General features: G+C 45.0%; 1 protein-coding gene across 1 annotated transcript in view; it reads left to right on the top strand.

The window, feature by feature from the left end:
- Positions 1 to 2,898: 2,898 nt before the first annotated feature.
- RAB3B (RAB3B, member RAS oncogene family) overlaps positions 2,899 to 16,211 on the top strand; it is a 65,350-nt gene continuing 52,037 nt past the window's right edge. Inside the window, exons 1-2 of the mRNA XM_081087149.1 lie at positions 2,899 to 3,105; positions 11,160 to 11,387. Of these exons, the coding sequence (XP_080943275.1) occupies positions 11,160 to 11,387 (228 nt within the window). The 5' untranslated portion in view covers positions 2,899 to 3,105. The remainder of the gene's footprint in view (positions 3,106 to 11,159; positions 11,388 to 16,211) is intronic.

The following is a 16,211-nucleotide window of genomic DNA, read 5'->3' on the forward strand; positions in this document are numbered from 1 at the left end:
CTTCTGTTCCCTTTTTCTTAGGGAATGGTACCACCCAAGTCAGAGTGCTCTCCTAGTTGCCGCAATTTCTTTTCTCCCCAATGTAGAGCTAATCAGCTACCAAATCTTGTCCTTTTCATTCTTTAACACCCCACTGCATTTCCCAGCTCAGATCTCATGATTTCTTTTGTTGTTGTTAATTCTCACCCGAAGATATTTTTCCATTGATTTTTAGGGAGAGTGGAAAAGAGAGGGAAAGACAGAAACACATTGATTGGCTGCCTCCTGCACAAGCCCTGACCAGGCCTGGGTCAGGAGGAGCCTGCAACCAAGAGCCTGCAACCAAGGTAGGTACCCTTGACTGGAATCAAACCCGGGACTCTTTGATCCACGGGCTGATGCTCTATCTACTGAGCCAAACCAGTTAGGGCTCATGATCTCTTGACCTCACTGGATCAGCCTTCTCTTTGGTCTCCCTGTCCCCTGTATATTGAAAACTCCAGTCCATCTCCCATTGTGAAGGCTCTCTTTATTACCTCTCCTTCCCATTTTGCTGAGTGAACTTCAAATTGTCCTTCAAATTTTACACAGAGCAATTTAGTGTTCCTGCTTTCTCTTCCTACGCTTAACATATTTACACTCCTCAGGACCCTAAGTAAGACGAAGGGCCTTCTGTGCGTTAGGGTGTATCCTTCTTAGAAGGGAATTGTGGTTAGAAGTAGCACTTTTTCTGTTGTAATAATGAAAGTGTTTCCAATTTACTAAGTGTTTACTATGTCCCTGGCACTTTGTCAAGTGCTTGCCAGTCACTATCTCATTTTCTTACTTGATCTTCATTGTGAATGACCCTGGGAGCTAGCTCTCACTATTGCTATTTCTACAAATGAGAATGAGGTGCCTGTGTCAGAAAAAGTAGGTAATTTACATAAGATCACACAGCAAGTAAGTGGTGGAACCAAAGCTGTCTGATTGCAAGTCTGTGCTCTTTCCATTTCACTAGATGGCCTTTCAGGGGAAGGAGAAGGAGAAAGTAATCAGAAGACCCGAGGCTACATAAACACAACACCATCTGTTCTCATATTGTTTTGCAACTGTAAGAGGATGGTTTTATATGTTGGCTCATTATGCCTGTGAAGAATGAATAATCATTATCATCACACCCATTTTGAAATGAGGAAACTAGGGTTTTGTGGGAGAAAGGGAGTGAGAGAGCAGGCAGCATACAATATCTGTTCTTAAGATCACAGAGACACTAGTTCTGGGTGATTGTAGAGATCAGAGTGTGGCCATGGGAGCCAGTGGCCGAGGTGATGTGAAGAGGAGACCAAGGACTGAGGGATCAGGAAGCCACATGGCTACTGAAGTCACCAGGAGGATGGCAGGACAGGGGCCAATGAGGATGACCAGGAGCCAGGAGCTGAAATCGTCAATGCATAGGAAGCAATTGGGGGTCAGTGATGAGGAAGGGTAGAAGGTAATACGGCTGGAGCGCCAAGGAGAAGGAACTTTTGTACAAGCATGGAAGTGGCAGTGCTGCCCCTGCCCCCTGGTCCTATGATGTGAGGGGAGTGGAAAGGTGAGAAGCCTTCTTGTAGAGGGCTACAAGAGAAGTCTTGGAGGAGGGTCAAACTTCAATAAAGGCAAAAAACTAATCTGACTATTCTCTGAGGACGTAGAGAGTGTAGGAGTTTGTTGACAAAGGGACAGGATTCTAGGGGTCACAGTAGAAAGGGCTGCCAGGAGATGGACAGTGGGAAGGTGAGTGGAAGTTGGGGAGAGAAGCTCAGGACAGTATAAGAATGAGTCTGACAGAAAAGTAGATCAGAGAGGGGCTTTCAATTGGGTGGTTCCCAAATTGGAGAGACAAATTGTAGATAGGGTCATAATGGAACCTGAGGGGGAAATGGTTCTGGTATCTGACCTCTAAGATTTGAGATGGGGAAGAGTGTGGGAAAGGACAATGATTCTAAACCAAAGCCGGCAGCTTGCTTCCATGACTTCAGGAAGACTTGAAGTCCAGGTTAGGGTGGGAGGGTACGGTGCTAATTACCTCATATACCCGCCTTCTCTAGTGGAGTTGGGACTTCCTGATGACCAGGCCAGAACGCCTTCTCACTCTAGGCCGCTGCTGGTGATGGGGAGCCCCTGGAGGGTTTTTTGTTGTTTTTGAGTTTTGTCTAACAAGGTTGATGGCAATATGGTGACATTTAGAATGATCATTCAGGCTGCTGGTGCAGAGGATGGATTGCAGAGTGGAAGCAGGGAAACCCATTAGGAAGCGGTTGCACTAGTCCAGGCAAGAAGCGAGGAGGCCTGAACCAGAGAGAGAGCAGTGGAGACGGAGAGAAAGGGAAGGGATCGGTAGGATATGTTAAGGAGGTATTATTACAGACTGATGGGATGTAGGGCATAGGGTCGAGGACAATGCCAAGGTATCTGGCTTAGTTTCCTCTTGTAGTCAGCAGTTCAGATTTCGCATCTCTCCCTAGGCTTCTGTGAGGATGAAGTGATGTGAGGGACAGGAAAGTGCTTTGGAAATGGCAAATCTCGGCACCCACCATCATCTACTTTCTCATCAAAGCTCTCTGATCACCTAGAAAGTTCAGTCTGTGGAACGAGGCGTGAGGATTAAGATAAATCACACAGAGTCCTGGCCGGGTCACTCAGTTGGTTGGAGCATCTCCCTACACGCCAAGGTTGTGGGTCCCGGCACACTCAAGAAGCAACCAATGGAGCATAAACGAGTGGAACAACAAACCGGTGTTTCTCTCTCATCCTCCCTCTCCCTCTCCCTAATCAATAAATTAAAAAAGATGAATCACAATTTTCACCCTGACATTAGGGAGCTCAGGGCCCCCGAGATACATGGACACCTGTGGGCAACAGAGATGGGGCGGGGCTAACACGAACCCCGCCCCTGGGCGGGACATGGGTGGGGCCTGGACGGGGCCGTAGCTGCAGCGGGAGCCTCAGCCCCAAGTCCTGGTGTGAGGACCTGACCAGACCCGCTCGGACCTGCAGCGCCTGGCTCCGCCACCCCGCTGCGCCCTCCGCTGCCCGCTGCCGGGTCGGCCGTCCCGCTGAGCTTTTGGGGAGCAAACTGCTCTCCCGCACCCGGAGTCCCAGGTAAGGGGCGCGGCCCCGGCGCCCCACCCGGGAGGACCGCTCCTGGACGCGGGGCGCTGAGAAGCAGCTCTGGGTAGCGGAGGGGACCCCGAGGAGAAGGGGGTGGGGGTGGCCCTAAGGAAGGGGCACCCCTAAGGAAGGGGCACCGCCGCAGTGAAGGGGCGTGTAGCCTGAGGAGGGGGCGCTGAGAGAGGGTCTACCCGGACCGTGAGGGCCAGGGGAGCCCCGATGGCGGGGGGTGCAGGAGCAAGCAAGGGGGCGCAGGGGCTGGGGGAAATGGTGAACGGCCGCTGGAGCGCAGTGAGGGGGAAACGGAGGGTGTTGGGGGCGGGGAGATGCGAGGAGGGAGAGCTTGGGGCGGGGGCAGTGCGAGCTGAGGGTACCAAGCAGCAGAGGGGAGGTGGTGGTGGTGGGGGGGCGTGGAGGTGACCAGCTAAGGGAGGGACCTGGCCAGCGGGGGTCGTTTGGAGCTGGAGAGGAGAGAGGTGATGAGGGGAGGGGGCTCTGGGCAGGGCCAGGGCTGCTGGCCGGGGACAGGAGATTTGAGGGCGGAGAGCTGGGAGCCGTGCCCAGCTGGGTACCGGCAAGGCGGGTAACCTGAGTGGGGGCGAAGGTTGGGCTTGGGGGTGGGAAGCCTGGAAGAATGGGGAGGTGGGACCTCGGGCTGTTCTACCCCACCGGCCAGCCTGCAGAGGAAAGGGTGGGGAGCTGATGGAGGGAGAGGGTAGGGGCCTTGGATTTGGGGAGTGGGCACCTGAGTCCCGGTCAGAGGTGAAGGGTGGAGATGCACTGCAATAGAGCCGGCATCTGGTGGCTGAGTGGAGGAGCTGTCAGGGAACTTGGAGAGTTTCGGGTGGTGGGTGCGCTAGGTCAGGCTGGGGAAGAGGTACGAGAGTGCGAAGGTGATGGGGGACCAAAGTGGAGTCCATGGGAACCCAGGCTGTAGCAGTGTCTTAGCTCCTCAGAAGGCTGCGAAGGGGACCCAGACCCTGGACCCCATGACACGGCCACCTGTGATCAGCGACAAGACGAAGAGAACCATGGACAGGAAAATTCATCCACAGGCTGACTATTTTGGAGTCCAGGTGTGAGAAGAGACTTGAAGGAGAGCAGGGCAGCAGCCTCTGGAAGCTACTAGAAATGTGGAGGGAGATGGGAGGAAGACAGGGCCCTCCATCCCAATTTCTCAGAATCCAGATGGAAAAGGGTGGGGGATAGTGAATGAAATTAGATGTGTGTGTGTGTGTGTGTGTGTGTGTGTGTGTGTGTGTGTACAGGTGGATGCCCACCTGTTCTGTGCCTATAAAGGGTAGAAAACAATGGAAGTCCCTGAAAAGCCCTGTCTGTGGTAATAGAAGCCCTGGTGCTGTGTTAGCTGGAGGAGAGACATTTTGTTAGAGGATGATGGGTTAGGGATGACTTTCTCGTCATGAAGGATTTAGCCTGTAGTAGAATAAAGTATGTTCCTATCAGAGGAAACAGTATGAGAGAAGGCTAAATTCAAAAATGATCTCTAGCCCAAGAGATACATCCTCATTTTCTTAAGCGTTATGATATGAAAGGAGGCAACAGTAACCTATAGGATGTTTAAAAAGGTTTCCCATCGAAGCTTGAACTCCTTACGGTTCCTCTTCATCTTTCCAGAGTGCAGCACAGGGCCTGGCTCATAGTACGTGCTCAGTGAATGTTGACTGAATGAATAATTGAGCTGTGGTTGTACTACTGCCTCAATTTCCTTATCTACCCCCCAAGAATTATTGTGAAGATTATATATAATAATGTGGGGGGAAAGAACTTTCATAATCTATAAAGCACTGTACAAAAGAGAAAGACCACTATGTTATTATACAAGTGTGCCTACATTCTGTCAGTGACCACACCCATGGCTGTCTCCATCCTGGAGAAAGAAGGAAGTGAACATTTTCCAAGCTTCTATTTATGCAAGATAGAATGTATTGAAAATACCTGGCATTTAGTAGGTGCTCAAAAAATGGCAGCTGTTTCTGTGGGGAAACAATGAGGAGATATGCTGGGTGGTGGTGATGAGTTGTCAGTGGGGAATGACCTAAAGAAAGGTTGAATTAGAAAAATTAGTAGAGTATGGCTTTAGGGAGGAGGTTGCATATACTAGGGTGAGGCCCACATATGCCCAACTCCCTCTTTATTCCTCATTGATAAAAGTTCCCAATGGGAGCACCTCTTATAGGTCATATACTACCTACATGCTTTTCCAACATTCACTACGGTCTTCCCAATAATGCTTTTACAAATGAGGAAACTGTGTCTTAGTCATGTGAAATTTCTTGCCAAGATCTCACAGATAATAAATGATAGACACAGAAACCGAATCTAGTTTGTTTGGTTTGGAACCCCAGGCTATTTCCACTACCCAGGATGACCCGAGATAAGAAAACATGAAGCACACAGACAAAAAAAAAAAAAAAAAAAAAAAGATTAAGAGTTTTTATAAAGCACTCGCCCATAGACGGGTTTTAATTCTTACAACAGTTTGCCAGGGAGTCATTTTATTAACTCATTTTATAGATGAGGAAACTGAGGCCAGGGTGTGATATGCCTAAGGTTACACAACTGCGGAGAGAGCAAAGGCTCACCCAGGTCTTCTGACTCAATCATATGCTTTTTCCATCAGGAGAGTTCATCTATTCACTGCATGTATTGAATTGATCTCCTCTTGCTGGATTTTTAGGGCTCTCTTTCCTCTCCTCTCCCCTCCCCCTTTATTGGCTGAAGTTGGCTTCTTAGGTGCTTATTTCTGCTGCCTATCAGACTGAACACACTATTTGTTTCTCACACCAACTCTTAGAGGAGCCATTTTCTTCGCTGCCTAGCCAGGAACCAGGGATGACTTCCCAGATGGTCCCTGGGCCTTCATCTCTATGGCTTGTCACGGAGACAGTGAGCTACCAGGCTCTATCATTTATGTAACTGTCACAAAAGAGAGGGAAGATGTGTTTGATCCTTATCTCACAAGTGTGGTTTTGCATGCGCCCTGTGCAGTGACCTCTCTGCTTCAATCTGCCTCGGGCAGCTGCTCGCTAGGATGCTTTTTACCTCCTTCCAAGTGTCTGGGTAGCCCCATCTTGAAAAGATCCCTTTGGGGGCTTACATCTGAACGTGCCTTCCAACTGAACCTCTCTGCCCTCTGCCTCTTCCTGATCTCACACTACCTACTGGGAAAGCTACGCTGTGTGCACATAGAACAGTGTGGCAAGTGCTAGGATAGAGATGCTCAGGGTGCTGGGGATGCTTTTTTAAAAATATATTTTTATTGATTTCAGAGAGGAAAGGAAAGGGAGAGAGAGATAGAAACATCAGTGATGAGAGAGAATCATTGATCGGCTGTCTCCTGCATACTCCATACAGAGGATGAGCCCACAACCTGGGCATGTGCCCTGACCGAGAATTGAACTGTGACCTCCTGGTTCCTAGGTTGACGCTCAACCACTGAGCAACATCATCCGGGCTGGGGATGCTTCTTTACTCCCTCTAAAATTGTTGCAGTTTTTTTCCCCTCTAAGTCCACTCTAATCAGGGAGTCATTAGATCACAGAAGTTCTGTTCATGACTTGCTATGTGACTTCGGACAAATCACTTCTCTTTGTGGAGCCTCAAATTTTGACCTGTAAAATGAAGGGGAGTGGATCAGGCAGGAATTGAAACTGTTTTTTACTCTTGCCTAGCTCCTCACTCTCACACCTGTGGCAGACGTAGCTAATAAAGGCTGATTCTACATGAGGCCACATGCAGTTTTATCTACACAGTGAAACACACTTCCATACATCCTCTTGTTTAAAATTCACAGCAGCCTTGCAAGGTAGGTAATATCATCATATCATAGATGAGGACACTGAAGCTCAGAGTTTAAGTGACTTACCCAAGTTCATACATTTACATTGAGTTACTGGGAAAGCTGGACCAGGAGCTAGGCTTTTTGTTGTGATAAAGCTGCCACTCCAAAATCCCTCCTAATTCCAGGAATCTAAGAGTGTAAATAGCTGCATCAGAAAAATGAAGACCAATAATATAACATTTACATTGATAGTCTGGCACATGGCAAATGCTCACTAAACATTTATTGAAAGGAATAATATGCCCTAAGGATTTACTATAGATCCAGTATTGACAGGTGTAAGGATGGATACAACTCAGCTTATTCCAGGAGAGGAGGCAGATAGTTAATTGTAAAACAAGCTCAAATAATGTAGCCCAGATCAGGGAGTGGGTAGTTGAACAAGATTTGACTGCAGAGGTAAATTAAAGGGGCCAGTGAAATAATATTTATTGAGTACCTCACATGGGCCAGGAAATTATGCCAGATTATTTACATATTTGCACCACAGGTCTGTGAAATAGGTGGTATTTTCTCTATTTTAAGGTAAAAATACTGTGGCTTAGAGAGGCCACTTGACTTGCCCAAGAAATTCAGCTGAGGAGTTGGCCTGGGATTTTGAACTTTCCCATAACACTGCTGCATGGCACTAGGTCTAGTCTCAGCCGGTAGCTATGAGGCTTGGGCAAATCCTCCTAATGTCTGGCTCTCAGTTTCCTTCTTGATCAGATGGAAATAATAATTTTTTCATTTCAATTTTATCTCCCAGGTTTATTTAGAGGATAAAATAAAAGAACATAAAATTGAGGTATGGATCATATCTATGTTTTAGCAAAGTTACTCTTTGACCAGCAGTTCCACTTCTAAGATCACTTCTGAGGAAATAAACAGGAAATTGAACAAGTATTTATGTAAAGAAATGGTCACTGTGTTTTAATCTATATATAAAAGCCTAAGCAGCCGAACAACAGAATGACCAGTTGCTATGACATGCACTGACCATCAAGGGGCAGACGCTCAATGCAGGAGCTGCCCCCTGGTGGTCAGTGCACTCTCACAGACAACCTCCTGTGTCCCCGATTGGCCCGATCGCTGGCCAAGCCAAGGGACCCCACCCTTGCATGAATTCATGCACCAGGCCTCTAGTTTATAATAAGAATATAAAAATAACAAATATATAACATTAAAAAATTGGTCATATGACACATCCTTAGATGTAATATAATGTAACAGTCAATTGAAATGATATTTATGAAGAGTTTTAAAAGTCTAGTAAAATATGACAATGTTAAGTGAAAAGGAGCAGGGTACAAAACTAGTGAAAATAGCTGTTAAAATGTGCGTAGAAAATATAGACTAGAATGTATAGTATGTTATCATTATACACAGATAAAAATATAAACAGACCTCTATGCTTATATTTACAAAGACTGTCTCTGAAGGATTAATGAATTGGTAACATGTTTGCTGTTGAGAAGAGGGACCGGAGATTGGGAATCACGGGTGGGAGGTTTTTTTTTTTTCTTTATTGACTAAGGTATTACATATGTGTCCTTATCCCCCCATTGCCTCCCCCCCGCCCAAGTGGGAGTTTTTTGTTGTTTGTTTTTTCATTGTAAACCTTTAGGTTCCATATTACTTACTTTTATGCTAAAAATTAAGAAAATAATGCAAACTGCAGATGGTGATAAAGTAGTACTTACAAATAGTAAACATTTATTTGAATTATTTTCAATGTGTGTATTACTTTTTAAATTAACAAATAAGATATAACTTAAAATAGATGGCATTTTATTGCATGAGAAGGGAAGAAATACACTTAACATGTTAACAATGGCAGTTTCTTTTTTTTATATGTATATACTTTATTGATTTTTTACAGAGAAGAAGGGAGAAGGATAGAGAGTTAGAAACATCGATCAGCTGCCTCCTGCACACCCCCTACTGGGGATGTGCCCGCAACCAAGGTACATGCCCTTGACCAGAATTGAACCTGGGACCCTTCAGTCCACAGGCCGACACTCTATCCACTGAGCCAAACTGGTTAGGGCAACAATGGCAGTTTCTGAGTGGAGGGGATGTCTGGTCATTTAAAAATTTCTCTTTATACTTTTAAGCTTTTTTCTAAATTTTTACACTTTCAAAATTGGAATTTTCTCTTGTAAATAAAGATGGTTGGCAGCCGAGCAGAGGATAGTGTGAGGGCATTGTGGTTGCTTCCCTTGTTTTAGTTAGAAAAAGCATAATTCCTTTGCCAATTCTTAAAATAGGCTCTGCATCTTGTACCATGAAAAATGGATAAGTTAGGGCTATGAGACAGTTTAAGCACCCTTCCCTCCAATATCACTTTCTTCTTCCATGCGAATGCTATGCTTCAGTTGCCAGGGGTCCAGGGAATGTTCTGTGCCTGCCGAGTGAGGCTTGCCATGGAGCAGACTGATACAGGAAATGTGGCTGCGGGTCTCAGATAAAGGCTTGAGGCTGGGAGAAAAGAGAGGAGAGAACAGAGGCCACCACAGGCTAGTGGTGGCATATTTAACGAAGAATTCTTAAAGGGCTTCTAATAAATTATCCCACGTATTTGTCTGACCTTTCTTCAGCAGAGCTTTAACCTTACAACTCACTGGAGAGGCTCACTGAGATAAATTCACCAGTCTCACTCCTAGCAGGAATTCCTAAAGAGAGTGACACCTGAACATTACCTTACATTAGGGCTGTCTTCCTACCGTCCCCTGACTACTCACCCAACACGTCTAAGTACCCAACGCTGAACACAAAAAGAGATTACATAGGGAGAAGCAGGGTACCTACAGCTGGTGAGATGTAGAAAATGCAATTAAACACTCAAAGACTGTGGGACCAAGTGCTGGATTATAGGGTTCAGATTCAAGTGTTCGAGAAAAAGGGAGGTTGGGTGGCAGGCCTGAGAGGGCTGGGGTTCCAGGGAAGCCCTGGCATGTACTAAACACTGCTGAATGAATCAGTCAATAAACAAAGGATCTATGTTTTGAAGGATTTGGAATAAGAATGACTTATGTTCACACCTGTGTGGGGTTTACCAGTTTATGAAGGCCTTACTCGTTGTTACCGTATTTGAGTCCTGTAACAGCTCTGTGAGGAGAGCAGGGCAGAAATTGTTCTCCCCGTTTTCCAGATGGTGAGATTGGGCCCCAGAGTGAGGACGTGACTCTTATTAATTCAGGGCACACTTACTTAGTGCCGATCATGTACTAGGACTTGTGCTAGAAGCTAGAGAGGCAGAAACGAAGTACTTTAAGTCTCAGATGTTTGGTCTAAAGGAGGAGCTAGAATAGTGAACAGTTCTGAAACAGTAGAAAGTGCTGTTAGAGTGCCCTGGGAGTACAGGGCAGGAGTGCATGCCCGGCCGTGCACGGGTAGGGGAGACTTCATCGGACCTACAAGGGTGAGCAGGAGTTTATTAGGAGAAGAATGTCTAGGCAGAAAGAAAGAATACATATCTAATGGGACAAAAGCAAGAAATATTGCATGTTTGGAGTAAAGTGTGTAATCTGGTATAAAGTTGCACAGGTTGGTAGGGAGAAGACTTAGGGGAAGATAAAGTTTAGAGAGTTTATTCTCTGGTTCTTTGTTGAGTTGAACAGATTGGGCTTGATCTTCAGAGCTGTGGGGAGCCATAAAAGTTTTTGAAATGAGAATGATAGCCTTGTACAGGGTCTTTCCTGAAATGTTCATGTATTTGCTGTTTTGGCTTTGCCTCCCCCCGCCCCCCCCCCCCCCACCTCACAACTCAGCTCAGGAGCTGCCTCCCATAGGAGACACTCCTTGACCACCATTCCTCCAGGTTCGGTTAGATGCTTCTTGTGGGCTTCCTTAGCCAAGACTTTGTTACTATGAGTTTATGTGCTTTTTTACTCTAATCTGTGGCCACTCAGAGGGTAGACACCATGTCTGATTCATATTTGTATTCCCCATGCCCAGCACAGGGTTTGACCCAGAGCAATGTGCTCAGTAAATATTTGCTGAAGGAATGAATGGGAGGAGCTGGGTTCCACCTAATCCTGAGACAACACTGGGACAGGTGCAGTGATGGGGTGATTCTGAGTAGTGTGTGTTTCCTCAGTGGTGCTGGGGTGGGGAATGAGTATGTGAATGGCAGAGTGACCATTAAAAGGTTGGTGACACTAGAGATGTGTTCCTGAGTGACCACAGGTCTCTCCTGCAGATGGCTTCAGTGACCGATAGTAAAGCCGGGGTCAAAGATGCCTCCGACCAGAATTTTGACTACATGTTTAAACTGCTCATCATCGGCAACAGCAGCGTTGGCAAAACCTCCTTCCTCTTCCGCTATGCTGATGACACCTTCACCCCAGCCTTCGTCAGCACTGTGGGCATCGACTTCAAGGTGAAGACAGTCTATCGCAATGAGAAGCGAGTGAAGCTGCAGATCTGGGTGAGTCCCAGGCATCTTGGGCAGGATTGGCCTGACAGGGGACTAGTCTGCTAGTACCAGGGCTAGGGGGTGGGGCCGGTTTGGAACTTCTGGGTCTTACAGCATCAGACAGTAATGCCATTGCTGGTCTTGCTCCTGGAGTGCCCCTTGCTGGTTTTATATAAGCTTTCTCTCCTCTGGAGGCTCCGTTGCTTCTGCTGCTTAACTATCCTAAGAGGCTTTGTTCTGGCCTGTATGAATAGTGACAGAATCTAGGCTTTGGAGCTAGCATCTACATCATAGGGCTATGGGTGCTTATATAGTTCCTAGAACATAGTTAATGCACAATAAATGTTAGCTATTGTATTCATAATCTATCACTGCATAACAAATCACTTCAAAACCTGATGGCTTAAAACAGCAATAATAATTCATTACCGCACAGTTTTTGTGACTTGAACATTTAAGAGTTTCTGGCTTGTAGCCTGTTATGAGCTTGCAGCCAGGTGTCAGCTTGGGTTGCAATCATCAGAAGACTTGAGTGGGGCTGGAGGATCCTTTTCAAAGGTGGCTCACTTACATGTGTGGTACTGGCCTGTTAGAAGGCCTTAGTTCAGTGGTTCTCAACCTTCCTAATGCCTCGACCCTTTAATACAGTTCCTCATGTTGTGGTGACCCCCAATTTCTTTGTTACAAATTGAACATAATTAAAGCATAGTGATTAATCACAAAAACAATATGTAATTATATATGTGTTTTCCGATGGTCTTAGGCGACCCACAGGTTGAGAACCACTGCCTTAGTTCATTCCCATGTGGCTCTCTCCACAGAGCTGCTTAAATCTCTTCATGGCATGGCAGGTGGCTTCCCCCAGCTCTTGGAAAGAACCAAGAGTTCAAAGGAGAAGTGGCAATGTCTCTTATTGCTCAGCCTTAAAGTATTCTATTGGTCACTGATTCAATGTAGAAGGAAACTATACAATGGTATGAATCCTGGGAGGTGAGGATCATGGGGGACCGTCTTGTTAGCTGGCCATCACAGCTACTATTATTGGTGCTTACCACTGGTACTAATAAAAAATATATATATATATATATATATATATATATATATATATATATATATATAGTTGAGATGATATAGCAACATGTAGATCATATATTTTTCAATAACGAATTAGCATTGAGATTAGAAATTTTGAGCATTTGTGATTTTAAGTATTCAAAATGTATTATTTATTATTCAACTTGTTAAATGTACATTAATACATAGTACATATATCTTATTGGTATAGTCCATATACAGTACTTTTCTTTTTATAAATTATTTCAATATATTAATATTACCTTGTAATTAACCCCAAGAGGCAGGTATTATTTTAATATACTCCTATTTTATAGAAGGAAAAATATTCAGTGTCAGAGAATATTAGCTTGCCTTAGGTTGACCACACAGCTATAAAGTAGGATTCCAGCTTAGATCTTCTGCATCTAAATTATGTGCTCTTTTCTCTATACTGTTGAGAAGCACATTAGACCTTGTAGAACCTATATTTTAGATAAAAGTTTATTTTGTTCATTTTGTCTCTGTTAAAAGCATTGAAGAATCAAATCATTGGAAATGTCAGAAGCTCTACAGACCATTTAGTTAATTGGTTTTAGAAGTGGGGTCTCTGGATCAACAGTGTCAGCATCATCTGGGAATTTGTTAGAAATGCAAATTCTCGGGCCCCTTTTGAGCCACTGAATCTGAAACTCTGGGGTATGGCCCAATAATCTATATAATAAATGCCTAAGCAACCATTATAGCGGAACAGCCAGAACGACCAGTAGCTATGGTGCGCACTGACCACCAGGGGACAGACACTCAATGCAGGAACTTTCCCGTGGTGGTCAGTGCGCTCCCACAGGGGGAGCGCTGCTCAGCCAGAAGCCGGGCTCAGGGCTGGCAAGCACAGCTGCGGTGGTGGGAGCCTCTCCTGCCTCCACAGCAGTGCTAAGGAGCAGTGAGCAGGCGGGCAGTAAGGAGCAAGGGGTCCTGGACTGCGAGAGGGATGTCCGACTGCTGGCTTAGGTGGACATCCCCCGAGGGGTCCCAGACTGCGAGAGGGTACAGGCCGGGCTGAGGGACCCTCTCTCCAGTGCATGAATTTTGTGCACTGGACCTCTAGTCCGTGTTATAACAAGCCTTCCAGGTGGTTTTTGAGGCAGGCTAAAATTGAAGAACCACTGATCTAATTTACCTCATGGTGAGAATCAATAAGCATTTATTAAGTACCTATTATGTGCCAAGTGCTTCTGCTTATGTTATCTGACATTTTCTTTGCAGCCAACACACAGCAGGGTGGGGTGTGTGAGAACAGAGGATATTTGGGGCATGGTGAGCTAGACAGTTTAACTACAGCAGGCTCTGAAAGAGCAGGGATGGGGTGCCGAGTTAACTTTTCTGGAGAGGCTATCAGATGGCACAACAAACAGAAGGTTCTTGCCATGGGTCAGAGAGTAAATGCTTGATGACTCCTTAGGGAGCTGAAGAAACTGTTAGAGTTTACTTTGTCTATGAAGAGAAAGTAAATGTAGACTAACATTTTCTATATATATTGACAAAATGTCTTCATTTGATCTCTACTTTAGATGGTCACATATTACACATTCAAAAGATCTTTAGGTAGCAATAGTCATTCTGCCCTTCTAAGGGGTTGGCAGTGGTGGCTTCCTCACTCTTCATTCATTTTTAGTCCATCGTGAGTTTTTGCTGTTTTCCTGTGCCTGGTTAAGTGGATTTATTGATTATACTACCTAATTTTAACTAAATGAACCCACAATGGATATGTGGCTTAAAACAGTCCTGCAAAGAAACCTCTGGTTGAAGACTGCACTAATTATAGTGAGCCCACATGAAGCGCAGAAAATGGCTGAAGTGATATTTCTCTGACTCCTAGCACAAGTTCATTGTCAGCCATGTTTTGAGGTAAAATCAGTGATGATCTAATTAGATTTGACATTGCTTTTGCTAAAAAAGAAATGAGGAAAGGGTTTTCTTGGTGTGTGTATGCATATGTGCTTTTCTGTAAAAAAGTTTTCTGAACTGTTCATAAATACACTAAAGTTTAAACATTTAAATAGTATTTATGTCATTGTATGTATTTTAACATCTTTTGTGTACAGTAGAAGTACATATATATATATATATCTATATATATATATATATATATGTAATTTAAGTAAATATACAAATATTGTGGGTGCTAGGCCTACATTTTTCTTACTTAATAGGGGTATAAATTTGGAGACAATTACCATAGGCATTGAAAAGCCATAGATGGGTTTTAACAAGGTTAGATTTGCATTTTAGAAAAATCTCTGGTTTCAGTTTGGAGGGTAGATGGGAGGGAAGCAAAGAAGCTAGTAGTTTGGGTAAGTTATAAGGGGTTGAGCTAAGTCTATTAGCTTCATTGGGCTGCCATAACAAAACAACACAGACTAGATGGCTTAAACAACAGAAATTTGTTTTCTCACAGTTCTGGAGACTGGAAGTCCAACATCACGGTGCCAGCAGGGCTGATGTCTGGCAAGAGGACAGCTGCCTTCTTGCTGTGTGCTCACGGGGCCTTTCCTTGGTGTGTACACATGGAGAGAGTGAGGGAGCTCTTCTTATAAGGACACTAATCCTATTAGATCAGGGCCCTAATTTTATGACCTCAATTAACCTTAATTACTTCCTTAGAGTACCTATCTCCAAATATAGCCACACTGAGGGTCAGGGCTTTAATATGTGAATTTTGGGAGGATACAAACATTTGGTACATAACACTAAGATAAAAATGACATAGGAGTTGGAAATGAGGATAGAGATTTGGGACTAGAATTTACGGAATTTGATGATTAATTGATTGGATAGGGAGAGGAATAAATACATATCTACTTATATATATTTACTTTCGTAAGCAAAATTTCTGTAATTTTTTTTTTTTTAAGCAGTGTGAGCTTTGGTAAGTTACTTCACTTCTGTGATTAGATAACATCTTCAGCGATAAAAGCCTGACAGGCTTGTTGGGGGATCTAAATGTGGTAACAGTATTAGGAACACAATAAAATTTAGGTCCCTTTCTTTCTCTGCTCTTGATCCACATGCAAAGAGTGACAGGGCCCCTCCCAAGGTTTCCCCGGACGTGGTTCTAGGAGTGCTGGAACAGTATTCAGGGACTCACTAGCACAGCATGAAGCATTCCTCTAAGTTTCTCCAGCCCATTTGATCTCACCCAGGGGATTTCAGAAGGCCATTGTCAGGGTGGAAGGTGGAGAGGGACAAAGAGAAGGTATGAGCATTGTTGAGCAGGACCATTCACAAAAGGAGTTTCTATCATATCTGGGGGATATTGGATGATGAAGCCATTGGTAGTGCCTTGTTCTCTGGGGTCCCTCCCCACATAGGGTCCTGAGAGCCCTCTGTGTATCCTGGGAGGTTAATTATTGTGGATCAGAGGAGAGAAATATACTGGGGAGAGAAGTCTTATTAATAGCGAATGAGAGCAGGAACAGGTGTGAAGGGAGGGAGACTTGGAAGCTCCACAGCAACAAACCTGACTAGAGGCCACTTACTGCTGGGTGCTTGTTGCCAAGCAACCCCTGGAGACCTGTGGGAAGAGAAGAGCGGCAGAGGGCCTTTCACTGCCTCTATGTGAGGCCCATTGCAGGGGCTATTATGTCTGGTGCTGGTCAAGGGAAGCATCCCGGTCTGAGAGGACCAAGCTGACCTAGGACTTGGAGTCCTGGCTCTGCCCTACAGTTATTGTGTGATATGTATGAATGACCCATCAATTCCCCAGGTTTGTTCCCCCAACTA

This window comes from Myotis nattereri (assembly GCF_964212035.1).
Source record: "Myotis nattereri genome assembly, chromosome: 3".
NCBI lineage: Eukaryota > Metazoa > Chordata > Mammalia > Chiroptera > Vespertilionidae > Myotis > Myotis nattereri.